At 43.8% G+C, this 27,271-nt stretch overlaps 1 protein-coding gene across 1 annotated transcript in view; it reads right to left on the bottom strand.

Moving 5' to 3' along the window:
- Positions 1-992: 992 nt before the first annotated feature.
- Positions 993-27,271, bottom strand: part of MSH2 (mutS homolog 2) — a 98,524-nt gene continuing 72,245 nt past the window's right edge. The window contains exons 9-16 of the mRNA XM_039531925.1: positions 26,757-26,880; positions 23,665-23,815; positions 20,139-20,236; positions 16,804-17,049; positions 14,499-14,703; positions 13,894-14,141; positions 9,353-9,525; positions 993-1,375 (exon numbers count right to left, since the gene is read on the bottom strand). Coding sequence (XP_039387859.1) covers positions 1,205-1,375; positions 9,353-9,525; positions 13,894-14,141; positions 14,499-14,703; positions 16,804-17,049; positions 20,139-20,236; positions 23,665-23,815; positions 26,757-26,880 — 1,416 coding nt within the window. The 3' untranslated portion in view covers positions 993-1,204. The remainder of the gene's footprint in view (positions 1,376-9,352; positions 9,526-13,893; positions 14,142-14,498; positions 14,704-16,803; positions 17,050-20,138; positions 20,237-23,664; positions 23,816-26,756; positions 26,881-27,271) is intronic.

The raw sequence follows: 27,271 nt of genomic DNA on the forward strand, positions 1-27,271 counted from the left end.
TCTAGTAATAAAGTTATATGTACTCTACTCCAATAAGTGTATAGATCAGACACACACACACTATTAGTTTTTCAACAGCATGCTGCTATCAACATGCTTAACACACATTCTGGTTTAATCTCTGCTAGAGCATATATCAAAGAGTCATGTCTGTCATCTTCAGCATATGTATGTTTTTATAATCCCACAGCCAGACACATCACCTTTTTTTTATAAAGCTTTTCACACTGCCAGTTTCAGATATAAAGCAACATATATAGCTAACAGGCAAGTGCTGCAGGCAAACTTGTACCTTGATGTGCTTCAGGGCTTGCCAATAGAGGGAGATGACTGCACACTGAATTGACACGCACTAGCTGGTACACAGTATGTGAGATGCAGTAAGGACAGTTGTGTCCTCTTTCAATTCAAATCATTGCATACATAAGATAGGTCCCGCCCCACACCCCAAGAAGCATGTTAAGTAGATCAGGTAAAATGAATTAGCTTTCTCCCTTCTGGAGAATTCGGCTACAGGAATCTTATTTAACTCACAAAAGAAAGTTATTTGGTGGCATCATCCTAGTTCCTGTTTGTTCACATTACAACACACCACACAACTGGCAGTCTCTGTACAATGAAGGGCTAGCACTGGAATGGAAAGTGCACAAGCCTGTACTATGTCTGGCTCAAGCGAGTGTAAACAATCCTTTGCACTTAAAGAGAGTATAGTCAGAACCAGTTAATTGTATAATCATTAGCTAAGATTCCTTAGCAAATGTTTTTCTAAAAGACATCACTAATCCAGCCCTGTTAAAACTACAATTATCCTGGGTACTCTTTTGGACCAGCGAGTACAGCATCAGTGATGACAATGAAAAATAACTGCAGTAGAGGGCAGCTGTAGATTTTGTGCTAGGACTGACAGTTTTCATAACTAACACAGCATGGTAAAAGTTATATGTGGTTTGACTTTCTGGAAAAACTATGGCTCTCTTTTATTCACACTTCCCTGATAGTAGAGAAATGATTTTATTGAAAATAGCAGTAACTAGACTATTACACAGGTACAATAGGTACTCATTTAAAAAAAGTAATTACAAGTCAAGAGAAAGTGTTGCTTCAGTAATGAGTACAAAACATCACAAAGCATAAAACCTACAAGACAAGAAAACAATAGCTCTTGTGACTTAAAACAATTCAAGCAGTGTCATTTTAGCTTTTTTCATGGAGTAACTTTTGTTCGGGAAACAATTTCATTCACAAAACCGTTGTTCTTTGCCAGCACTTCAGCTTTCAATTGTTTCAGTTTGGTTCTGATGTCTTCCTCTGACATGTCTCTCAAGGGCAATGCTTTCACTTTGCAAAGGAAATCCTGAATTATTTTTTCACCTTCCTGAAAGAAAAAGGAAAGTGTATTTAACCTTTAAGATCATTGTCTTCCCAATCCCACCAAGGAAGAATCAAGAACAGAATTTCATTAAGCGTCAGAAGTTTTCATGAAGTAAAAGATTTAGCAGAGCAATAAGTAGAGCAGGGGTCGGCAACCCTTCAGAAGTGCTGTGCTGAGCCTTCGTTTATTCACTCCGATTTAAGGTTTCGCGTGCTGGTAATACATTTAAACATTTTTAGAAGGTCTCTTTCTATAAGTCTATATTATATAACTAAACTATTGTTGTATGTAAAGTAAATAAGGTCTTTTAAAATGTTTAAGAAGCTTCATTTAAAATTAAAATGCAGAGCCCCCCGGATCGGTGGCCAGGACCCGGGCAGTGTGAGTGCCACTGAAACTCAGCTCGTGTGCTGCCTTTGGCACGCGTGCCATAGCTTGCCTACCCCTGAAGTAGAGCAATTAGTAGCAGAGCAATAAGAGTGCTTTCACCTTCTGATTGGTGGGTAGAAATCGTTTGTTGACAACCAAAAATTGTTAGGTTAGTAACTGTCCATGTAAAGATTTTAAAACCTGCTAGTTTGAAAGGCTGGATCTACTGTGTGTGTTTCATATTTAAATCCCAGTCTGTAGTTTAGCTCTAGAGCTGTGCATTCGGTGAACACAAAGAGTATTTGGTCGACAACAGCTGGAATACCTATACCACTATGGTGAAGCTAAACTGCAAATAGAAATGTTTTTAAAAACAAGGAAAGGACAAGTTGTTACCAAGCAACCAGAGACTGGCAGGTACCAAGGGGAACACATGAAAATAGAAACGCTGTATGCATTTGCCTTTAAGGAAACCAATGAGCAGAACTTTTTAAAATCGAAGTGGTGTGCAATAAAACCAAACATTAAGAGCACCAAATTGTTGACTAGTATTCAAAATCCCTGTGTTGGTAACACAATATGTCAAGAGTACAAGATTCTGCATAAGCCTCTGTGCAACTCCGATGCAATCGCCTGCTTAATCCCATGGCTCTCGTAATTGTGATTTCCTAGCATGAGGTGCTTATGCAAAGCACATCCAGTGAGGAATCTTCATCAATCTAAAGGACTTGCAGATATAATAGCATGTGTCTGCCTCTAGAAGTGATGTTAATGGATCTGGTAAAGACAGGAAAACATCTGAAACTATGCAGTACTACTGCCTCTCTTTCTGAAGTGACACCCTATGGTATAACCTTAACAGTATTTTTAAAACACCTAAGAAATAAACACTTTCCCCTACTTTGAGAGGTTTGCTACAGTAGGTTATAGAAATTTAATTTACATCAGATTAAGAGATGACACAGTTTGAACTCAGACAAGAGAAACAATTTTGCAGAGTATTTTACCGTGACCTTGATTAAGATGCAACAAAAGAACAGTTACTGGTAAAAAGTAACCCAAGTTGAGTAGACTGCATAGATTCCATACTCTTCAGATGGGTCTGTACTCTGGAAATCCAACTGGAATCCTGTGCTGGGCAACGACCACATGGCTGTGTGTATGCTCCCTCACAGGGAGGAGCATTCAGACTTGGGAGTACACTATTGTAAGGGACTGTTGCCCCAACCATCCCTCAGGTCCTTCCACTTACTCAGGACTCCACAACAAGATGATGCATTTATTAGGATTTATAAAAAAGATTTATAGGAAGGAATGTGGATTTGGACTAAGTGTACTTGAAGAACTACAGCTACTGGCTAAATTCTCTCTAAGCCCCTCTCCACCAGCCCCAGCACGGACCTGCCCCGGACTTGCCACCCCCACCCCCTTCAGTTCCTTAGTGCCGGAACTCCAACAGAGGGGAAGGAGGATAGGTGCTGGAATGGACACGAACAACACATCTCGAACAGTTACGAAAGGTGAGTAGCCATTTGTTCTTCTTTGAGTGCTTGCTCATGTCCATACCATTGTAGGTGACTCCCAAGCAGGTACCTCCAGAGGTGGGTAGGAGTTCATGGATGTGTCGATTGCAACACAGCTCTGCCAAAGCCAGCATCGTCTCTGGCCTGCTGGGTAATGCATAGTGCGCCGTAAAGGTGTGCACCGACGACCGCGTTGCAGCTCTGCAGATGTCCTGAGTAGGGAAATGGACCAGGAAAGTGGCCTACGATGCCTGAGCTCTAGCTGAATGAGCCGTCACTATCAGTGGAGAAGCAGCCTGTGCTATCTCATAGCAAGTATGGATACAGGTAGTGATTCAGGATGAAATCCCCTGAGAAGACACCAGAAGGCCCTTCATCCTGTAAGTCAGCACAATGAAGAGTTGAGTGGATCTGTGGAAGGACTTGGTGCACTCCAGGTAGATAGCCTGGGCATGCCTGATTTCTAGAGTGTGCAGACGCCTCTCCTCGTTTGGTGTGTGAGGCTTTGGACAGAACACCGGGTGGAAGATATCCTGGTTAACATGGAATTGTGACACCACCTTTGGCAGGAAGGCCGAATGGGGACACAGCTGTACCTTGCAGAATACCGTATGGGGGGGGTCTGACATAATCTCAGAGACTCGCCTCGCTAACAGCTATAAGGAATGTGACCTTCCATGACAGGTGCGAAAGAGAGCAGGAATCCAGAGGACCGAAGGGAGGGCCAGTGAGCTTGGAGAGGACCAGGTTGAGATCCCATTGGGGAACTGGATCCCAGACAGGTGGAAAAAGTCTTTCAAGGCCTTTCAGGAATCTGATCATCATCTTGTGTGAGAATACTGATCTACCCTGGATGTGAGGGTGGAAGGCCAATGTGCCAAGTTCACCTTGATCGATGAAAAGATGAGGCCCTGGTGCTTTAAGTGAAGCAGGTAATTCAGGATGGATTGTAGAGATGACTGGACCGGAGAGATATTCTGCTCCGACGCCCAGCACAAGAAGTGCTTCTGCTTTGTCAGGTAAGTTGCTCTGGTGGAAGGTTTTCTGCTTTCCAAAAGAACCTGCCAGACCTGATTAGAGCAGGTTTGTTCCTCAAGATTTAGCCACACAGCATCTATGCTGTGAGGTGGGGAGAGGTGAGGTTTGGGTGCAGTAACTGTCTGGAATCCTGAAAGAGCAGGTCCTAGGCAGTTGGGATGAGTCCACGGGGCTGCTACCGCTAAGTCCATGAGTGTGCCGAACCAATGCTGGCAAGGCCAAGCCGGGGTGATCATGACTCATACCTTGTCCCTCTTGATCTTCAAGTCGCTCTGGGGCACACCCTCAAAAGGCCTGCTTGCTACCCAGATGGTGGTGGGTAGAGCCCAACTGAGCAGAGGAGGTTGGTAGTTGGCCCTGGTGGCGCTTATAGCTGTTACCCTTCTTGCGGTAGGGCTCCGACCTGGACTGGCTCCCAAATCTCTGGGTCTGCTGTGGTTTGAATCACTTCCTTGCAGGTGCAGGTGCCCAAAGACCCAGGGAGCACAGTGTAGCCCTGAAATCTTTTAGACCATACAATTTGTTGTCTGTTTGGTCTGAGAACAGCGCCAGGCCATCAAAGGGAAGGTCCTGGATTGACTGCTGAACCTCCACCAAGAGCCCGGATGACTGTAGTCAAGATGCCCTTCTCATGGACATGGCCAAAACCATGGTCCTGGCTGTGGAGTCTGCCACGTCTGAGGCTGCTTGGAGGGCAGCCCTCACCACTGTCTTGCCCTCCTCGAGAATGGCCAGGGTCTCCAGCTTACAGCCCTCTGGCAACGAGTCCACAAACTTGGCCATGGATTGCCAAATGTTATAATCATATCTTCCAAGCAGGGCTTGGCGGTTGGCCACTCAGAATTGGAGGCTGGCAATCAAATCTTTCTGACAAACAAATCGAGCCTCTGCACATGGTTGTTTTTAGGGGTCGAACCAGGTTACCCCTGCCTGTCATGCTCATTGGCAGAAGCACTCCATATGACCAAAGAACTCAGGGAGGGGTGGGTGCAAAGGTATTAGAAGCCTTTAACTGGGACTATTTCCTCTCCGCATGCTTGGAGATGGGGAGCAGGGAGGAGGGAGTTTGCCACAAAGCCTTGATTAACATTACCACCCCCTCGGGGATGGGCAGGGCCACATTAGAAGGGGCTGCTGTGCTCAATGTGTCAAATAGGGTGTCAGAGGGTTCTGATAATTCCTTGGCTTCCAGCCTCAGATTCGCTGCCACTCTTTTAAGTAGCTCCTGGTGAGCTTTGACCCCATTCTGGGGAAGCGTGTGGGAGGGCCCCGCCACTGCCTCATGAGGTGAAGAGGATGAGGAGGTGGGCACAGGTGAGTCAACCAACTCCATTTCCCCTGCTGGGGAAGCCTCAGCCGAGGCTGGCTGCCCCTGGGCATCCTGCTCCAACTCCTCTTCTGAGTCTGGGGGTAGTCAGGAGACTGTCGCCGATTGCTTCTCAGATGTCCCTGAGACCGATTGCGGCACATGCTCTGATATCTGAGGGAACCCCCACGGGTTTCAGAACTGCCATGGAGCTGGCCACTGGCCCTGAGGCCACAAGCTTGCTGGCAGTCCCGGGGAAAATCCCGATGCCACTGGGGTGACGTTGGCCTGTGGGCACTGCGACCTCCTTGCCTTCCGAGTCTGAGGAGGAAGAGACTTGTCTTGGGGACCAGAGTGGTACCGCTGCCGCCTCCTTGCCTTACCATGCTGGCTGTCCCTGTGCTCTTCCCTTGGGGACTGGTGCCAGGATGTCAGAGCTCGGTGTTGTGCCTCTGGTGAAGGCGCTCGGCGGATCGAGGATGGCAGCCTGGCGATCGACGCCTCACAATCTGGGAACGGTGCCAGGGCTCCAGTGACCTTTGTCTTGACTCCAGAAACCCGTACCATCGATCCGGAGACCGGTGTCGTGACTCTGGGGACCGGCATCGAGACTCAGGGGATCAGTGCTGAGAGTCTGGAGAGCGACGCGGATGCTCAGGAGATCTGTACTGGGCCTCTGGAGACTGGCAGAATGCCTCGGGAGGTCTGCGCCAGATAGCCGGTGATTGACGCTGGGATTCCGGAGAATGGTGCCTGGAGTCCAGGGAACAGTGCCGGGAGCTCCGGCAGGCCAGCCGGCTTGTGTCAGAGGGACAATAGTGCATTTCTGGAGACTGCTGGCGGAATGCCGCCTGTGATGATGCTGGGGAGTGGTGCTGCGGAGATGGGGATCATTGTAAGGGCCACAGGGCTTGCCTCTCAAACAGGTAACTTCTCTTGCACGTTTTGGCAGCACCAGAAGGGACAATATGTCCTTAAGCAGCCTGAAAGGCCTCTGGCATGGATGGCACTGCCAGGTGCTGGGTGCTTCTGCCACTTCCTGGGGTGGTGGGCGGGTCCCAGAGGGAGCTTGACAGATCAGTTGGTGATGCTGGAGCCTGGCTGTGCTCCGGAGGGGATGAGCTGCCCCACATAGGTCTTTGCTCGGCTCCAGCTTTCTCCTTCCCTTCATGGGACATGGGAGACCACCCTCTCCCGGTGTGTTTCTTCTGCTTCTTAGCAGGTACTGGTGATGAGGATCGGCACCAGTCAGAGGTTGGGGACTGTGGGTTGCACCACACCGACACGGAGGTGCTTGGAGCGGAGTCCGATCTAGCCATCTTGGAGGCCGGTGCGAGGGCCTGCTCCATAAGGAGCACTTGAAGCCCAAAGGCTCAGTCCTGGGGCCAGTTTTGTTCAATATCTTCATTAATGATCTGGAGGATGGCGTGGTTTGCCCCCTCTGCAAGTTTGCAGATGACACTAAACTGGGAGGAGTGGTAGATACGCTGAAAGATAGGATACAGAGGGACCTAGACAAATTAGAAGATTGGGCCAAAAGAAATCTGATGAGGTTCAACAAGGACAAGTGCAGAGTCTTACACTTAGGACGGAAGAATCCCAGGCACTGCTACAGACTACGGACCGAGTGGCTAGGCATCAGTTCTGCAGAAAAGAACCTAGGGGTTACAGTGAACGAGAAGCTGGATATGAGTCAACAGTGTGCCCTTCTCGCCAAGATGGCTAAAGGCATTTTGGGCTGTATAAGTAGGAGCATTGCCAGCAGATCAAGGGATGTGATCATTCCCCTCTATTCGGCAGTGGCGAGGCCTCATCTGGAGTAGTTTGTCTAGTTTTGGGCCCCACACTACTAGAAGGATGTGGAAAAATTGGAAAGAGTCCAACGGAGGGCAACAAAAGTGATTAGGGGTCTGGAGCACATGCCTTATGAGGAGAGGCTGAGGGAACTGGGATTATTTAGTCTGCAGAAAAGAAGAATAATAACTGCTTTCAACTACCTGAAAGGGGGTTCCAAAGAGGATGGATCTAGACTGTTCTCAGTGGTAGCAGATGACAGAACCAGGAGTAATGGTCTCAAGTTGCAATGGAGGTGGTTTGGGTTGGATATTAGGAAAAACTTTTTCACTAGTAGGGTGGCGAAGCACTGGAATGGGTTACCTAGGGAGGTGGTGGAATTTCCTTCCTTAGAGGTTTTTAAGGCCCGGCTTGACAAAGTCCTTACTGGGATGATTTAGTTGAGGATTGGTCCTGCTTTGAGCAGGGGGTTGGACTAGATGACCTCATGAGGTCCCTTCCATCCCTGATATTCTATGATTCTATGACGTTCCAGCACCGTCACTGGCGGTAAGAAGGAACTGAAGGGGATGGGTTGGGGGGCGGCGGCACCCCTTATACCGGTGCATATGTGCACCACTCCAGAGGGTGACAGAGACGGTCCCCTACAGATACCACTCAGGGAAAATCTTCTGGCACCAGTGCATGTGACGAGCACATATACCTACAATGGAATGGACATGAGCAACCACTCGAAGAATGACAACTTTCATTTTGCATAACACACACCTGGTATGCTAATCTTTGACATTAATGTTAAAAAAATTTAGTGTCTGTACATCTGGGTATAGTGCTTAGATTATCCACAAATACAAAGTTTGTTTTAAAAGTCATAAGATACAGATAGATAAGATAAAATATGTATATAGTGAATAATCAGCAATAACCCAAATTTAGGTGATTAATTTTAACAATACAGTTTATATTAGAATCCGAATACTGGGGTATATCACTCATGAAAAGTTGTAGAGAGTTTTCATTGTGGAAAACAAAATATATTAATGAGTGACGATTGTCCCTCAGTAACAGAGAATTTAGGGTAGGTTGTCTATTTAGAAAATACAATCCATGAAGGAAGTATTTCTGTTACTTTCCTGACTGCACTTCTCATCGGAACTCCAGCTCCATCTCTCCTGGTATTGCCAAAGTCCGGTGATGTGTTCATGTAGATGTCCCTCGACCACCTGATGGCATCTAACACCATGAGTTGCCACATCAGCCAAGCGTAGCACTGACTGATTCTGCATTCTCTTAATACTTAGAAAACAATACGGACCTAACTTTTTACTAGAATCAACTATACTGAATAGGCCTGTTTGAGATTGAAGAAATTAGTGCAGATGAACCCCCACGTAACAGGACAAAGACAGTGGGTCAACTGCAGAGCCATGCAAACTACAAACCTAACAAATGCGAGAGCTATTAACATATAAACTAAATTACAACCAAAGGCGCACACACCCCACACACACACCCCCAAAACAAACCAACCAACCAATTCTGGCCTTCAGCCCATTGGAGAAAGAAAAAACAGAGAGATAGTTGGAGCCATGGTCCCATATATGCCTTCAGTCCATACTGTTCAGCTCAGCAAGAAGACATGCATGCAACTCCACCCACTGCTTTCTAAAGGGTTCACGTGCATCTCCATGGAGGGGAGCTCTAAACTGACAACACTAGAGAAGATGACATTCCCAGAGTCTGACATTTTTCTGGCCCATTTAAACAGTGGCTAAATGTAGCAAAATACAATTCTGCAACCTGTTTGTTCCCAGAAAGGATAAAAGGCTTTTGCCAGTCACCATCTTTTTATTCAAAATAATGTATTGTTGGTGTATAACTTTTTTCAGTGAATAATAGTTAACAGTCTGACTACCTGACATGGGTTTTGTTCGGCCTATGTTAACAAACCTCTTTTTCTCTATAGCGTCTCTTAGCTGCTGGTTCTCCTTCAGATTCCTCAGGTTTTCCAATAGTTTGGAACTCCTCTAGCTCCAGAGCCTTCTCTTTTGCACTCTCTATTACATGCTTTGGAAAAGCAGCAAGCTCTGCTACATGTATTCCAAAACTCTGATCACAGACACCTGGAGAAAAATAAATAAAGTTAACTCTCAGGAGAAAGTATTTACAATGACTAAAAGATTATAAAAACAAGCCCTGCAATATTTCTCTCTTTTTGAGAAGTGAGTGATATAATTTAGGTTCTCCCAATATTTCTTGACTTACAACCACTTAGTCTATGTTTGATAACATCCTAGGAAATGTGTTATTTGCCTACAGCCCTGCACAGAATAGTGCAAAGAAAGTACATGACATACCGAAGATAAAAATTATTGTAACTTAAAGGAATCTTAGTACTTTCCTCAGTTTCACCCAAGCACTTTGGTATGGAGCTCTTCAAAATATAATTAGCTATGCCAAGATAGAAGTCCAAAAATATGCACAGAAAGCTATGAAGGAACTTGGAGGTTTATTTTATACATTTTGATGACTGATACATCATGGCATATTCCTTTCATTTCAGACGTTAAGGCCCACAGGAACCATCATGATCATCTAGTCTAACCTCCTGCACATCACAGACCATAGAACAGGGATCGGCAACCTTTGGCACGTGGCCCGCCAGGGTAAGCCCCCTGGCAGGCCAGGCCGGTTTGTTTACCTGCCGCATCCGCAGGTTCAGCCGATTGTGGGTCTCACTGGCCGCAGTTCACCGCTCCAGGCCAATGGGGGCTGCAGGAAGCGGCGCGGGCCAAGGGATGTGCTGGCCGCCGCTTCCCAGCCCCCATTGGCCTGGAGCGGCGAACTGCAGCCAGTGGGAGCCGCGATCGGCCAAACCTGTGGACGCGACAGGTAAACAAACTGGCCCAGCCTGCCAGGGTGCTTACCCTGGTGGGCCATGTGCCACAGAACCTCCTCATCCACTCACTCGTGTAATAGGCCCCTAACCTCTTGCTGAGTTACTCAAGTCCTCAAAACTTGATTTAAAGACTTCAAATCAGAGACTCTACCATTCTAGTTCAAACCAGAAAGTGACCCATGCCCCACACTGCAGAGGAAGACAAAAATCCTCCAGGGTCTCTGCGAATCCAACCTAGGGGAAAATTCCTTCCAAACTCCAAATATGGGGATCAGTTAGACTCTGAATTTGTGGGTGAGACCCACCAGCCAATTTATTTCCATTTGTTTTTGGGCCAAGATTGGCCCTTAACTTAACTCCTCTCCCTACTTGGTGTTTTCTCTCTATAAATACACCAGAGGGATAATCAGATCTCCCCTCAGCCTTTGTTTTGTTAGGCTAACAAAGCCAAACTTCTTAAGTCTCCCCTTGTAAGGCAGGGTTCTCCCTTCTTCCGATCATCCTAGTAGCCCTTCTCTGCACTTGTTCCAGTTTGAATTAATCTTTTTTAAACAATGGAGAACAGAACTGCACACAGTATTCCAGATGAGGTCTTATCAGTACCTTGTACTGTAATAATGCTTCCCTCTCTCTACTGGAAATACCTCGCCTGATGCATCCTAGGATTATATTAGCAGTTTTCACAGCTGTGATTGACCAATACACCCAAGTCTTCTCCTGGGTTTCCAACCGATAAGGCTCTAGCTCGGGACCCCTCAGGGGGTCGCGAGGTTATTACATGGGGGGTCGCGAGCTGTCATCCTCCACCCCAAACCGTGCTTTGCCTCCAGCATTTATAATGGTGTTAAATATATAAAAAAGTGATTTTAATGCATAAGGGGGAGGGTCGCAATCAGAGGCTTGCTGTGTGAAAGGGGTCACCAGTACAAAAGTCAGAGAACCCCTGCTCTAGCTTATAGCAGAAATTCTTGTTGTTAGTCCCTACGTGCATAACCTTGCACGCTGAACTATTATATTTAATCCCATATCTAGTTTTCAAGGTCATCCAAATCTCTTTGTATGAAATTGTGGTCCTCCTCTGTATTGGCAATACCTCCCAACTGTGAAATGTGCAAATTTTATTAGCACATTCCCACTTCTTGTGCTAAGGTTGTAAGTGAAAATATTAAAGAAGATTGGTCCCAAGACTGATCCTCGAGGAACTCCACTAGTAATCTCTCTTCAGCTTGACAGTTCACCTTTCAGCATGACCCACTGTAGTCTCCCCTTTAACCAGTTCCTTACTCATCTTTCAAGTCTCACATTAATTTTAATTATGGAACTGTATCAGATGTTTTACTGAAATCCAGGTAGATTCAATCTACTGCATTTCCTTTGTTTAGAAAATCCGTTATCTTCTCAAAGAAAGATCAGGTTGGTCAGGCATGATCTACCTTTAATAAAAACCATGTTGTATTTTACCTCAGTTACCATTTAGCTGTAGGTCTTTAATTACCTTTCTCTTTCAAAATTTGTTCTAAGGCCTTGCATACAATTGAGGTGAAACTTTCGGTCCTGTAGCAGGGTGGACCCTGCTCCTGCTGTGAGGGGTTTAAAAGTGGCCTGGCAGGGCTTGAGAGCCACTGCTCTCAAGGCTGGGCTGATTGAGGAAGTGGCTGCAGCTGGGGCCATGCCCCAAACTGAGCCACAGGCCTTATAGAAAGGCCAGGGAAGCCAGAAACAGGCAGTCTCTCTCTGCCTTCAGAGAGAGAAGGGCCTGGCTGCAGGGAGCTAGAGACTGGGTACCTAGGGTGAAGCAGGGCTGGGGCAAGGCTGAGGAGCTGGGGAGCTCCAGCCTAGAAAGCCCCAGGCTGCGGCCTAGCGAAGGGCCAACTGGTACTAGGGGTTGCAGAGGGCAGCCCAGGGGTAGGCCAAGGCAGCAGGTCCAAACCCCTTTGCCTGTGATGAGTAGATTGATACTGCAGTCTGCCCCAGGACGTGGGGCTAGACAATGACTGACAGTATCCAATACTGAGGCAAGGTGGGGATAGAGGGTGAGGGTTCCCCGAGGGGGGGAGGGAGACCCTGAAAGAAAGGGATTACTGCTAGGGGGCAGCACCCCATGTAAAAGGGCACCGGGTCCAAGGCGGGACACGGGGGCCTGAAGACAGGCGGATCACCGGCCTGCAGAGGGTGCTCTGGACTGGAACTGAGCTAATTCCCGGAGTCACCAGCAGGAGGCGCCGCAGGGGTGAGTCCCAACCCATTTACAGTCCTGTATTTTCCTGGATTACTTTTTTTCTCCTTCCTTAAATACAGGTACTATATTTTTATTCTCCAGTGATACGGTACCTGAGTTTATGGATTCAATAAAAATCCTTGCTTTTGGGCTTTCAACTTCATTTGCCAGTTCCTTTAAAAAGGGGGCAAAATAACTTTTTGCTAGATATGAATTGTTGCATAAATAAGTTAGCCAATATTTTCAGTGATTATGCCTCCACACATTGAACCATTTGTTAAATAAAATATATGTATCCGGAGCTTACTGTTTTATTTCTTTTTACCATCGTACTGAACTGTTCTGCTAAACTCTAACATCTATCCTTCCTGTAGAAACAGATTCCAATTTTTTGCTCTAAAATAAAATTATAAGGCATGAAATATGCCAAAGTAGTTATAGGTAGTATGTTAATTAGAAAAATGCAGAGCTGTGAAATTATTTGGGAAGAGTTTCTCCTTTTGATAATGCAATATTAAAAACAGGCCTAAAAGCTTTCATTTGTGTTGTAGAACTATGTCTGGGGATCAGAAAACAACTCATTTCATTACCAAAATATACTGATTTTCATCTGTATTCACCCAGAGATGCAGCTCTCTGAAGGTATCCAATTTCAGAGAGAAATGGACCAAATCATTAGTAGGTCTCAAGCTGTTCTTAGCCATCACTATCAAAATAGGAAAGGTAGTGTGGCAAATTGCCAGCACTATTATGATGGGTCTCACGCTCTCTCTTCTTTGGGGGAGGAGGGGTTCAGGGCACCATTTCTTGCCCCTGAATTGGAATATTAATTGCCCCACTAGTGTCCTAGAGGAGGGGAGTGGAGAGGGTGGGACCTGGGCCCGCCCTCTACTCCAGGTCCCAGCCCAGGGGCCCTGAGGATAGTGGTGAACCACTTGAACTGATGGTTCCTTCCCCCGGGCTACTTCCCTCTCCTGCCCTTCAGCTTGTGGGGGGCTTTCTGCCCTTCCTCTGCACAAGCCAGGTGCCCCTTACCTAGGGTCTAGGACTTCTTAGCCCACCGCAGCACTTCTCCAAACTGTCTTCTGCTCCAACACCAATCCTTTCTGCTCCTACTCTCACAATGTCTGATTGAAGCATGGAGTTTTATCATGTGACTGAGTGCAGGTGCTCTAATTGGCGTCAGGTGCTCTAGTTAATCTATAGTAAACTTTCTTCCCCTTACAGGGAATAAGGCTCCCTTCTAACCCTCTCCTGCTGCCCTCTGGCCATGCTGTATCACAGTAGTTTCAGGTCTTTTTGCAGGAAAGGCTCCCTTTTCCTCTCCCATGGCATCTGATAGTTTTATCTTGTTCAGCATTTAAAAGATCTCACCTTTCTTGACACGGTAAAGCATAGTCAGCATCTCATCAGTGGTTAGTGCGGTGACATGTAAATTATTCACAGTTGGCACTTGGTTAGCAAGTGCTGTCAGTTCATGAAAATGCGTAGCAAACATACAGAAGGCACAAATTTTGCAGGCGATATATTCTGAAATAGCCCATGCCAACCCAAATCCATCATATGTTGAAGTTCCTCTTCCCAACTCATCAATGATTATTAAAGAGTTTTCAGATGCTGTCCTAAAATAAAAACATTTTTTCAAAGTTTAGATAGTGCAAGCTCTCTGAAATTCAAAATTTAGTCAAATACAAGTGCAAATAGTTAACTACTATTAATAGTTACACACACACACACACACACACAGAAATGATATTATGCAAGAGACATGATTATCAGGCTCACAAGAAAATGTGTGAATGAAGATGAGCACTCATTAAGTAAAACACTTAGGCTATCCTCATCTAGGAGCATCAGTATCTATGGTGATAAGTTACATATCTTCTAAGTAACAGAAACAAAAACGGTACAATATAAAGAAATCCTTTAAGGTAGCCTCCTCCCCTTTTGATGAAACACAAAGCAGATACAGCTCTTACCGAAGAATTGAAGCAGTTTCTAACATTTCTGCCATGAAAGTCGAGACACCTTTCAACTGACTGTCTCCTGCTCCTACCCGAGCCAGAATACAATCCACAATAGTCACTTCCGCTGAGTCACATGGTACAAAGCACCCAATTTGGGCCATTAGAACTATCACTCCAGCCTGACGAATGTATGTTGATTTCCCTCCCATGTTAGGACCTAAGAAATTAATTTTGACAAGAAATTAATAAATTAGCTTCCTCTCCTTTGTACATTATATATAGCTTTAAGGGATTCTTAAGCTTAATGGGTCTGAAGCTATGTTTAACCTAAAATAAGACATTTAAAAACTTCTTCCTCCCTATATAACCAAAAGCTGCAACAAGTAGCACAGCTTCATGGATGGCCTTGCTTGCAACTGCAAATACTTGACTGCAGTTCTTCCTAAAGAAGATTTTTTTTAACAACCTGACTTCTCAAAAATATGAGCAACAATCTGAAGTGCACATACATACCAGTAAATTAAAGCAATGCTAGAAGGGTTTAATTTTATGCTCATCAGTCTTCATAGTGTTTCCTTTCAACAATAAATGCAGTCTGTTTTAAGTTACAAGATCAATTACTTCCTCCACAATCTGCTCCATATAAAACTATTTTAAAAATTATTAAACAAAGGAAACATTAACTGTAGTTAGTGAATTGGTGATTGTTTCTGGTCATCTAACTTGCTCAGGAGCTTTTGAAAATCCTACTAGACACCTATCTGCTTCTTGGGTGCCTATAAACACCTTTGAAAATCTGGTTCCTTGTCCTTCAAGTATTCAGAATTAACAGACTTCATTCCTTTCCCACCTAATTTTTATTTGTAGACTGGAGGAGGAAAACAGACTTTCCTGATTTTTCAACATCCAGTCGGTTTCTCATCTTTGAATTAACTACTCCAAATGAAGAAAAACATTCTCTGCGCCTGCTAGACAAACTAAAATTTGAGGAGGGCTCATTGCTGCAGCATTTCTTTATGTACGTGATTGTAATAGATTATAGTAAATTTAGGCGTTAACATAGGTTGTCAATTTCAAATTTAAACAGATTTTTAAAAGATGTGTTTAATTTACATTCCCCCCACACACATATACTTTTTAATCCATTGATTTTTATCCACTCTGGTAACAGAAGAGTATGAAAGTATAGCAGATTATTCATATTACAGGAAATGTACATATATACAATATAGATACTATTTTAGATAAACTACACATCTATACACTGTATAGAAACTACACTGTCTACTGGACATATTAAAATGTATTGCTCCTGGAAAGTCTACCTGTAAAGTAATCAGCACTTATGCTATCAATATGACGTTTATACATCTCCCTGGTAAGTCACATTAGCAATAACTTCTGAACAAGGACTGCCGACAACATTTTCAAATAGAGTGGCCTATCTAATCATCATAACAAGAATGGCAATACAATGCAATGAATTATGATGCATTTCAACTTAGATTCTGGGATTTTTCAAGGCAGAAACCACGTCTTCCTCCATGTATGTACAGTGGCAATCATGTTGTTGGTATTAAGAATGATTTGACCTTACAATTTGTTACCAAAACAAGAGTTTATTATATCACTAATTATGTCTTTTAAAGTAGTCCACTCTATGTTAAATTAACAGAGAGATTTGACATTCCCCTAAGTGTTAACTTATAATGCTGACTCAAGTGTATGGCAACTCCACAGAAATTGTATGGCAACTCCACGTACACTGTGTCATCTTGTAAAGTGCTATGGGATTTACTAAGGTTCTAGTATCTATTTATAAATATTTGTAAGACCTCTCTCCCCTCAACCCTAACAATCCTGTTTAAATGTCACCAGACCCCAAATGCCACGACCAGCATCCCCACAAGCACATCTCTAGTTACAATGATGTGGACCAGTTCTATGACTAGTCATTTTGACGACTGGTGAGTCCGTGTGTATGAAGTACCCAGCACAGAAGGAAACATTTTATAAGTACATCATGGCCACTTTTTGTTTTAAAATATATGCTTATTAACCATAACCATCACAAAAATATAGCGGTGCTGAAACTGGCTTATGAAAGCCAGTCTCGTCTTTTTTTCAAAACCTACCCCAAATGCCAACACTGATATAAGTAAATTACTAAATGGTCTCTTCCCCCTCATCTATAAAGCACTGCATGGTTTTGACAGACTTATTTTTTAAAAACATCTTTCACAAGAAATACTTCAAAACTGACTGTTTCTTGAGTTTAAATGAAAACTGAAAATATTGCATATAAATTAGTTTTTACCAGTAATAATATGGAACATCTGCTTGCCCTTTTCAAAGTTAACATCATTGGGGATGAATGCTATGTCATCTTGAACTTCAATGCAAGGGTGTCTGGAACCTTTCAGCACAATTCTTCCTTGTCCCTTTTCCAGAATGACCGGACGTACATACGGCACAGGTGCTCCATTTGATACATGAGCAAAACTGACAACAGCATCTAACTGAGCTATCACATCATTCATTGTCTGTATTGGCTCTACATATCCTGTTTTAAGAAAAGCAGAACAAGTCATCTATAACAGTACTGAATTTATATTTATACAAATAAAAACCAAGGAAATTTTAAACCTAAATTTGAACTAAAATAGGGTAAGTTCTTTAGGGCAGGGACAGTCTCTCCTTTTGCATTTGTGCAGCACACAGCATTTTGTGGACGCTATGCAAAAGAAAAGACTGCAATTTAAAATAAAACTGCATGGAAAAATCTTAAAATCAGAGTTCAACTTATCTTTCACATACTTTCCAATCAATTACTATGATCTGGTCACAAAATCCATGTTTTTTTAAAATTAAATTTTGCTTTAAAGCAAATATAGAAACCAATGAAGTAAGGAATACATCTTTGACAAAACTCCATTCATCCTGCAGACCACCTATTGCAGATGGTAGTGACAAATCTGAGTTGAATGAATAATATGTGATAATACAAATGTGTAAAATAGACTCGACTGCTCTAGTGACAGATCATCACACACCATATTTGAAGTGAGAGTTAAGAAGTCATCATGTGATTCCTATACTTGGACCACAAAGATATGATGCTCTCAATCTATAATGGGGAGGAGGCATGCCCATTACTAATTGCCTCTTACTGGCATTAGAAAAGGGGGGAAGCTTATTTAAATATGGAAAAATAGATGGTCAGAATGACCACACAACCTCTGATGACCACCATTTGGATGTGTCACTAAAGCAAGGTCGAGTGAGAGCACATACTATGTAGTTATTTAAATTCTATAACGTGTGTTAATAGTATTAAATGTTTGTTGAGGGTGTTGGTAGTGATTGAACTACAAACCTGTAATTACTTTAATATTTACAAATGGTATAACATGTCAAAAGAAGTGACTAGCGCAGTGCAAAAAATTCATTCCAGAAAATTCTACCAGGCATCTCATTGCACAGCAGGGTACAGAGCAGCATGAAGGCTTTTTTAAAAAGATCACTTCCAATTAAGAATTGTATACACCAGGGGTTGGCAACCTTTCAGAAGTGGTGTGCTGAGTCTTCATTTATTCCCTCTAGTTTAAGGTTTCGCATGCCGGTAATACATTTTAACATTTTTAGAAGGTCTCTTTCTATAAATCTATAATCTATAACTAAACTATTGTTATATGTAAAGTAAATAAAGTTTTTAAAATGTTTAAGAAGCTACATTTAAAATTAAATTAAAATGCAGAGCCCCCCCAGACCAATGGCCAGGACCTGGGCAGTGTGAGTGCCACTGACAATCAGCTCGTGTGCTGCCTTCGGCACGTGTGCCATAGGTTGCCTACCTCTGGTATACACAATCCAGACTGTAGAAAGTTTGTTTTTTTTTTAAATTATATTCCTTCCACTGGAAGGAGACAGAAAAATTATGTTTAAATATAGGAGTATACATCTGTAGGCTTCTGTTAACACACCAGTGAAGTCTTTAAATGAGTCAAGAGAGACCTACTTTTATGTCTGCTGGATGTTTATTGTAGAAGATGCCATCTTTACAAACCTCCTAATTTGCTTTCATGCAGCTGCACAATGTATATTAAAGCAAACGACATAACTAATAGCTACTGTATGATGCAAACTATGAAAATATGATCCGATCAAGCCAAACGAACACTGGCTTTGCAATGTATTAGTGAATTCTATACCACAGTAGTGTATGCAACTGACTATAGTCAAGCAAATGAATCCAACAGAAACAGAATAGAAGTTAAACAAGCTTTACGCAAAAAAATCATTATGGGGGCTTTTGCAGCCTTTAACCCCAAACAAAAGTAAACAAAATGTAATATAAAGCTTCAGTGGAGAGCAAGAGATTCAGCCTTCTTCTAAACATTTTGTATTTCTTTAATTATGGTACCCAGATACAGAATAGGACCTACAATTCCTATAATCTGGAACAGTTTATATGGCAGAATGAGAAATCATCAAGTAATTTCCATTTGTTTTTCAGCATTGTATCTGTGCTTAACTATCTATTCCCAAAATATATTTGCTGTGAGAGAGAAGGTAAAGAAAGAAAAAAAATTAGGACAAGGCTGCTACAATAGAGTTGTCTCAAGTGCATAACTTGCTACACACACATGCATACATGCACCTACTGCAGGTCAACATTCTACACAGTATGAAACACATATGTGTGCTGCAATGCTAACTGATTATTTATCCCTCTGCACCTACCATTTTTGCCTCCTATCAGCAGCTTTTTTCCTGGTTACTCATTCTCCCTTTAAAGGACTTGCAAGTTTAACAGTTACCATTCAAAAACAACTTCAAAGCTAGGGTTCTTAAGAACAGTGCTTTACATAATTACTATGAGCATTTATTTGATCGACTTAAAGCTGTCAAGAAAGTATTCATAAAGACACAGAACACTTATACCATGTTGATTTCTACAATTTTCTTCACTATTCTTTGGCTTAAAGATGCATAACTCCCCGCTCTTTCCTTACTGGGCTAGTGGCTCATTTAAATAAAGCTTGCTTAACTGCATTTTCTTCTTCTTCCAGATTTGGGATTTATGTTCATGAGCTTTTTAATTTATCCCCTAAAGATTTAAAAATGGCTTTGCATGAAACTATGCTTCCAAGTTATAATATTGCAGCACTCTTCACCCAGGAATGTTAAACATTTTGGCCACCTGAATAGGTGACCAATCCATTTTCAAACAATTTGAGAGTTAAGGGACTCATGCTTGAAACCAACTGCAAACAATAGGATCATTGTGTATACAGGAACAAAGAAGGACTATAGTAAGTTCCCCACCCATGTACTTATTCGCTACACCAATACTGACTTGGACTCTTAATACATTCCATTGGTGGTGTACCCGAGCCCACTTATCCACTGACACTCTAAAAACTCCCGCACCCCAATCTGGGTCTATGCTGGTTATGTTATATGTACGTATTTCTTCATCCTTGTAACCAATACTGGTAATCTCTCATAACTCAAACCAGATCCCAGATGTACAGTACCTTCCCTCTTAACTTGTGTATATTTAATTTTAAACATTAACTTTAATACAATTTTTAAATCAGTTCTCCAAACATTTCAGCTCATTTCATTTGTTAATAGAGACCTATTTACCTGAAGCAATATTAATGATTTCTTTAACAATGGCTTCCTGAGCCTCTTCATACTCTTCTCTGCTTCTTATGTAGTCTTCATTGAAGGAGCTCAAATTACTGTGAACAAAATCACAATATTCAAGTTGTTCTCTCAGTCCATACTACTGTTTGCTACAATACACCACTTTTTGTTTTTTTCAGTTAACGGCAACTTGTTAACTGTGTTCTTCTTGGGGAGGGCAATCCAAAAATCAAGATGCAGAACAGCTAAGGTTATGTTGGTCTGAACAAATGGATTAGAGTTAAGACTACAATCCAACAGAAGATCCTAAGCTGTGACCCTAAGCAGCAGTTTATTGTGTCTGTACACAGCTATTTTTAAAATCTAGCGGGGCAGGGAAGAGAGAGAGAGAGAGTGTGTGTGTGTGTCAGAGAGTGTGAATGTGAGAGAGGGGAATGGATTTATTTACTTTTTAAAAGGACAGAATCAGAACTGAACTGTGGCTACCCTATAATGAACTGTGATGTGTGGAAGATCTGATGGGGGAAAACCAGACACTGAGCAGTTAAATGATTTGCCCAAACACATAGAGAGGTCCATATTAGAGCCGTGCACACTTGAAGAAAGCAGTGTATACAACAAGAAGTCTATCTTTTTCATTCATAAAGTCTCAAGTAGCTACTGCACATTATGAACAATTCATAGTCTTCAAATAAGGGGGGTTTAGATGGATGTGTGATGCTGGCAGATCAGGTGCCAGCTCATTCCAAGGCCCCTAGGCCTCAACTGAACGTTGACAAATGCATAGCTGGAAACCAGTCTGGCTCACCTGTGTGTTAGCATTGTTACAACAGGTACTAGGTTTATGAAAACATGTTTAGTGTTGGACTTTATGAAATGCTTGTAAATTGCTGCATGCAGTAATCTCACATATCTGCATCCGATGTTATAAGGTAATATTTACGTATTTGCGCTGAAACTGTAAACCCCCAGAGTCAAGAGAGAAGCACTAGTATGTGCTAAATACTAGTTCACCACAGGAAGTATTTCCTGTCCAACAAAAGAAGGCCCATAGACATCAGACAAACCGTTGTGGAACATCAAAGGACAAGACTTCACTGATTGCTGCTCCCCCCCCTCCCCAACTATGAAGAATAGATGTGCATGGGGACTTGTCCTATCTGCTTGACTCTGGGGGAAGGTAATAAAAATCCCTGACAGGAAGAAACTGCCTCTCTTCACTGCTTGGACTTGGAAGGTGCAAGATATGCAAAGGATCCCCAGTGCTTGGCTTGGGTTAACCCTAAAGGACTTATAGAGCTTGCATATTATAGCACTTCCATTACACGCACAAATGAGTTAATCTTAGGTTCCAAAGGGTATGTTTACTTGCTCTAACCTTGTAAATAACTTATTTCTTTTCTTAGTTAATACATTTTTAATTAATTTATTATAGAATTAGCTACAATGGTTGTCCTTGGTGTAGGACTTAAAGTGCAACGGACCTGGGGTAAGTGAACATTGTGTTTTTTGATACAAGGGACCATCTATCACTACAAGCTTATCTGGGTGGCAAGATAGATTGGAGTACCCAAGGGAACTGTCTGACTCCATGTTAAGGCTACTGCAGTGCATGAGGAGTTCACACTTGGTACTTAGTTGGTGAAATCTAAGTACAGAACTCTCAACCAATTTGGGATGTGTGCCCTCCTCCTCAACAGTTTTCCCTGAGGTTGGTGCTCATGCTCCTGAGCCACTCCAAGCAGCTTCACAACATGATGTTCAAGAGACTGTTTAAACAAATATATATCTATATACACCTCTAAGCTACCTTTTAATCTCCGCTCTCCAGGTTAGGTTCTATGGGGCCGTATAGGAAAGTTTGCACTGCGACGGTGCCTATTCCATGAATGGAGGGAATTCAGCTCCATGACTGTCACCTCAGTCTATTTGAGTGCCTTTATTCATAACAAAGATGTTACAAAAAAGTTAAGTTTTTCTAAGGGATTCTTTGGCTTACTTATAAATATAAATCCCCTATGAGGTCATTTTCACTTATTAAATTTAGCATCTTCCATGGCTGATTAACAGTAATTAACATCAATTTTGGATTGTGAAGTAAAACAAGATTTAGAACAACTAAGAGCACAAAAGATAACTGCTTTACATTTTAGGGATGTTTTGAAGAACATTATAATCTTTCAATCAAATTAATGTTTATTCCCTCATTCTTGTTTTGGTCATCTACACAAATATACAAAACACACTAAGCCAGCATGTTTGGAAAGGCCAAGACACAAGAAAATTAATTAAGCAAAATATACTGGAGAACAGAAAGGATTACCTCAAATAGCTACATATAAAACTATAAATAGCTGTTTTCTACAACAACCTGCAGACTGCCTTCACTGTAGCTGTCACTATGGACAATTGTAGCCAAATCATCCAACAGAAATGGACTGAAATCAAAACAGCAAAAATATCTGGCAGGGTAGAGGGGGAATACTAGAAGTGTGGTAGTGACAGCGATGCCTGCACCAGCACTCCCTTCCCTCATGCCCATCTCAACAACATTTCAGTCTGTGAGCAAAATGATTACACAGAAGAGGGGGAAACCAAGCAATTCATTAGGTAAATATGCTACTCCTGGGGGCATTCTGCACCAACAAATTTAAAATTCTGCAGATTTTGTCAAAACAACACTACATAACCACACCACTTTCAATTATTTTGGTAATTTATTTCAAAACACCTGTCAGCAAGTATGTCCATAACAATACAGACACACAAAAATTCCCCCAGGAGTTAGGCTGACCCGATAGCAATTGTCAAAAAATCAGGACAGGAGGTGGGGGGTAATAGGTGCCTATGTGAGAAAAAGACTCAAAAATCAGGACAACTAGTCACCCTACCAAGAGCAGAGTTAGAGTTAAAGAAACTCCTATGACACCCAGTTCCTGTTTCTCTTTCCCCTTCCCCCTGACCCAGAGCCAGGTGGGGGGGCCAGACACTCACAACCCCCCCCCCAGAGCCCAGCCGCAGCCCCCCCGGCTCAGATACTCACCCCCTCTCCCCACTGAGCCCAGCTGTGGGGCCCTCCCCTTGCCTGGACACCCAGTCCCCTCCCCTCAAGCCCAGGGATCCAGAGGGAGAGAGAGCCTGATGCTGGGTCCCAGGCTTGCATGCCGTCTCCTTCCTCAGGGCATGCTGGGAACTGCAGCTGCCAGGAACCCTCTATCTCCCTCCCCGCCAGCGATGTCTTCTATGTGCGAGCTAGACTCTGCTGGGTCCAGCGGCCCCTAGTGGCGGCCAGAAAGACTGCAACCCATTTCTGGGGGTGGGGGGTGGGGATGAGGATGAGGGGAGGAAATTCTATGTGCACATTAATGCAAACTTCTGCATTGCACAGTGGTGCAGAATTCCCCCAGGAGTAATATGCTAACAGTATTTTTCTGAAAGAAAACCCTCATAGGTCTACACAAAAATGGATGAATTAGCATCTCAAATCAAACAACTGAAAAGATTAATAATGTCTGCCAAATACCTATTTGTGAATTTCACACCATTCTTCTGAGTATCTAAGATCTTATATTTTGCATTGTTCCGGAGGACTTTTTCTTCCCGGCAGGTAATTCGGAAGTAATGTCCTAATTGTGAATTGGAGTCCAATTTGATGTTCTTGCCAGCTTCCAAGCCTTTTCAATACGAGGAAGGTGGGGGAGGAAAAGATAAGTGAATGATTTCACCATTAGAAATAGATGTCACTATATTATCCCTATTCTCTGAATGCTGCCCGTCAGCTGGGTTGCCTTTTAAATTATACTGGGCACGCCAAGTTTAATGTTCTTGTCTCTGGTGCTACTGAACTTTGTTCGGAAATGTATTGCTCACCTCCACCATTAATTCAGTAAACCATCAAATGGCACATTTATCTAACTCAAAGCTCCATCCTGTTGCTGGATACAAAATAAATATCACATCGTAGAATCATAGGCTGGAAGGGACCTCAAAAGGTCATCTAGTCCAGTCCCCAATACGCATGGCAGAACTAAGTATTATCTAGACCGGGGGTGGGTAAACTTTTTGGGCCAAGGGCCACATCTGGGTGGGGAAATTGTATGCAGGGCTGGGGCAGGGGGTTCAGGTGCAGGATGGAGTGTGGTGTGGAGGAAGGGGTTCCGGGCAAGGGATTGGGGCAGAGGAAGGGTGCAGGGTATATGGGGAGGCTCAGGGAAAGGGATTGGGGTGCAGGAGGGGCGTCGAGTGCAGGAGGGGCTCAGGGCAGGGGTTGGAGTGCAGGAGGGGTGCACAGTGCAGCACAGGGTTGGGGTGCACAGGGGTGCAGGGTGCAGCAGGGAGCTCAGGGCAAGGAGTTGGGGTGTGGGAGGGAGCTCAGGGCAGGGGTTGGGGTGCACAGGGATGCAGGATGCAGCAGGGAGCTCATGGCAGGGAGTTGGTGTGGGAGGGGGGTCAGGGCAGGGGGTGTGGTGCAGGAGGGGTGCAGCAGGAGGGTGGGGTGCACAGGGATGTAGAGTGCAGCAGGGAGCTCAGGGCAGGGGTGCGAGGTGCGGGCAGGGGGCTCAAGGCAGGGAGTTGGGGTGCAGGAGGGGTGCGAGCTCTGGCCTGGCGCCGGTTACCTAAAGCGGCTCCGAGGTGCCAGCAGCACACACCAGGGCCAGGGCAGGCTTGCTGCCTGCCTGCCCTGTCCCCGGCCCTGAGCTGCTCAAGGAAGTGTTGCAGCCGCTGGGGGAAGGGTGGGCGGAGGGCTGTGTGCGCGCTGCCATTGCCAGTGCCTCCAGGTACCTTCCCCGCAGCTCCCATTGGATGGGAATGGGGAACCGGGGCCAATGGGAGCTGCGGGGGGCGGTGCCTGGAGGAAAGGGCAACACATGCGGAGCTCTCTGCCCCGCCTCCATCTAGGGCCACTTCTGAGAGCGACGCCGGGCCCGTGACACCACAGGGGGCAATCCCGTTGGCTGGATCCAAAGCCCTGAGGGGCCGGATCCGGCCCGCGAGCCGTAGTTTGCCCACCCTGATCTAGACCATCCCTGACTGGTGTTTGCCCAACTTGCTCTTAAAAATCCCCAGTGATGGAGATTGCACAACCTCCCAAGGCAAATTATTCCAGCGCTTAACCGCCCTGACAGTTAGGAAGCTTTTCCTAATGTCCAACCTAAACCTCTCTTGCCGCAATTTAAGCCCATTGCTTCTTGTCCTATCCTCAGTGATTAAGAACAATTTTTCTCCCTCCTCATTCCTCCCTCCATAGTCAGCTAAGACTAAATATTATGTGTACAAAACAAATTACAGGTACTGTCTGTATAACTATCAATATAGACCAGCGGTTCTCAAACTGTGGGTTGGGACCCCAAACCCATTTGAATGGGGTCACCAGGGCTGGCTTAGATTTGCTGGGGCCTGGGGCTGAAGCCGAAGCCTGAGCCCCTCTGCCCGAGGCCAAAGCTGAAGCCTGAGGGCTTCAGTACTAGGTGGTGGGGCTCAGGTTACAGACCTCCTGCCTAGGGCTGATGCCCTTGGGCTTTGGCTTTGCGCCCTCCCCGACCAAGGCAGGAGCGGTTCAGGCGGGCTCAGACTTCAGTTCCCCCTCATGGGGTCTTGTAGTAAGTTTTGTTGTCAGAAAGGGGTCACGGTGCAATGAAGTTTGAGAACCCCTGAGAGAGAGCTAAGCTCATTTGTATTAAAAGCGCTGCTTATCTCAACTGATACATGCTTCTGGAGGTGGAAACCCCAGTTCCAGTCCTAGCCAATCAAGTCTTTTGCTCCCTTTCATCCAGGTATTTTATAGAAGCACAAAGTATAAACAAGTTTGGTTTACTTGTGTCCCCAAAACCAATCAAAGCAGCCAGAAATAAGTTTAGCACCATTTTTGGAATACAGCAAACTAAGCAGACTTTCATTCACTGAAGCAGACGACTAACTAGGTGATCTGTAAAGAAAAACTGAATATTCTGATAGTAATGTGTGTGTAGGGTACATCTGGAACCTCCAGAAGAAGCGGCAGGGTCACATGAGCAAAACCGTGATGTAAATAAAAAAATCGGTAATTTAGATTAATTTATTTTGTCAGCGTTGCCAGTTTTTCTTATCACTTTATTTTCATTAAAAGAGATTGTGAATCACTGATCAAAGTGAGAATTGCACTCACTACCACACAAGAAATGGTAGTTTTAAATGTTTAATTCTGCTTAATAGAATTCTGTATTCCATTTTATATGCTCCTTCATACCACAGAAAATGGGCATTTCCAGAATGGACACCAATATAAACAGATAAGGACAGGATATTTGACTACACATTCCCCAAGGGTCTCAATAAAAATAAAATCAGTGGAGAAGGCTAGACACAGTTACAGTAAATACAATTCTGTACAACTCTGTAATAGGTACGCAGCAACTGGTGAAACACTCTGAAACACCACCTTGCACAAAAAGCAATTTGGGCATAAAGCTGTTTGTTACTCTCCACGTATCATACTAAACAACACCATTAAAATCATCCAGCAGCCTAACAATTAAATAATTAAACTAAAGATAAAAATACCTAACTCTTATATGATCAGTAGATCTCACAGCACTTTATAAAGACAGTATTAAAGGGATTTTTACCCCACCGTACCTAGTTCTCTGGCTGCAGTCTTTAGAAGAGATTGCATGCTCTCCTCTAGTTTGTTCATCTTCTCTCTCAACTCGGTCAGATTAGGATCAAAAGAAGCCTTCACAAGGAATTCGTGATTTTCCACCTACAAAAAGAAAAATGAGAATGAATATAACTATAGTAACATTTTGACTGCTGCATACATTCGTTATGCAGAAGTTCAATGTTTTTACATTAGTCATTTTGTTTGATTTGGTTTAATAGCTTTTGTACATCATTTCATAACTCAGTATTGTTTGTGTCAGATGATATTCTTAGCTGGAGAGAGTTTTGCTGAGTCGCACACAAAGCCTCCTCTATGCTTCTCCTCTGGCTGGACACTCCGCAGGCTGCTGTGTTTGAACCTCACCTCACTGGGTCCCATGTACGCTAAGCTTTTTGAGTCTAAACAGATTCGAAGCATGATCCCTAGCTAGAGTGTCCCTCCTGAGACCTGACACCTTGTGGTCCAACTGCCTAGCCCCTGGGACTAGTGT

The sequence above is a fragment of the Mauremys reevesii genome, linkage group 3 (assembly GCF_016161935.1).
Source record: "Mauremys reevesii isolate NIE-2019 linkage group 3, ASM1616193v1, whole genome shotgun sequence".
Classification (NCBI taxonomy): domain Eukaryota; kingdom Metazoa; phylum Chordata; order Testudines; family Geoemydidae; genus Mauremys; species Mauremys reevesii.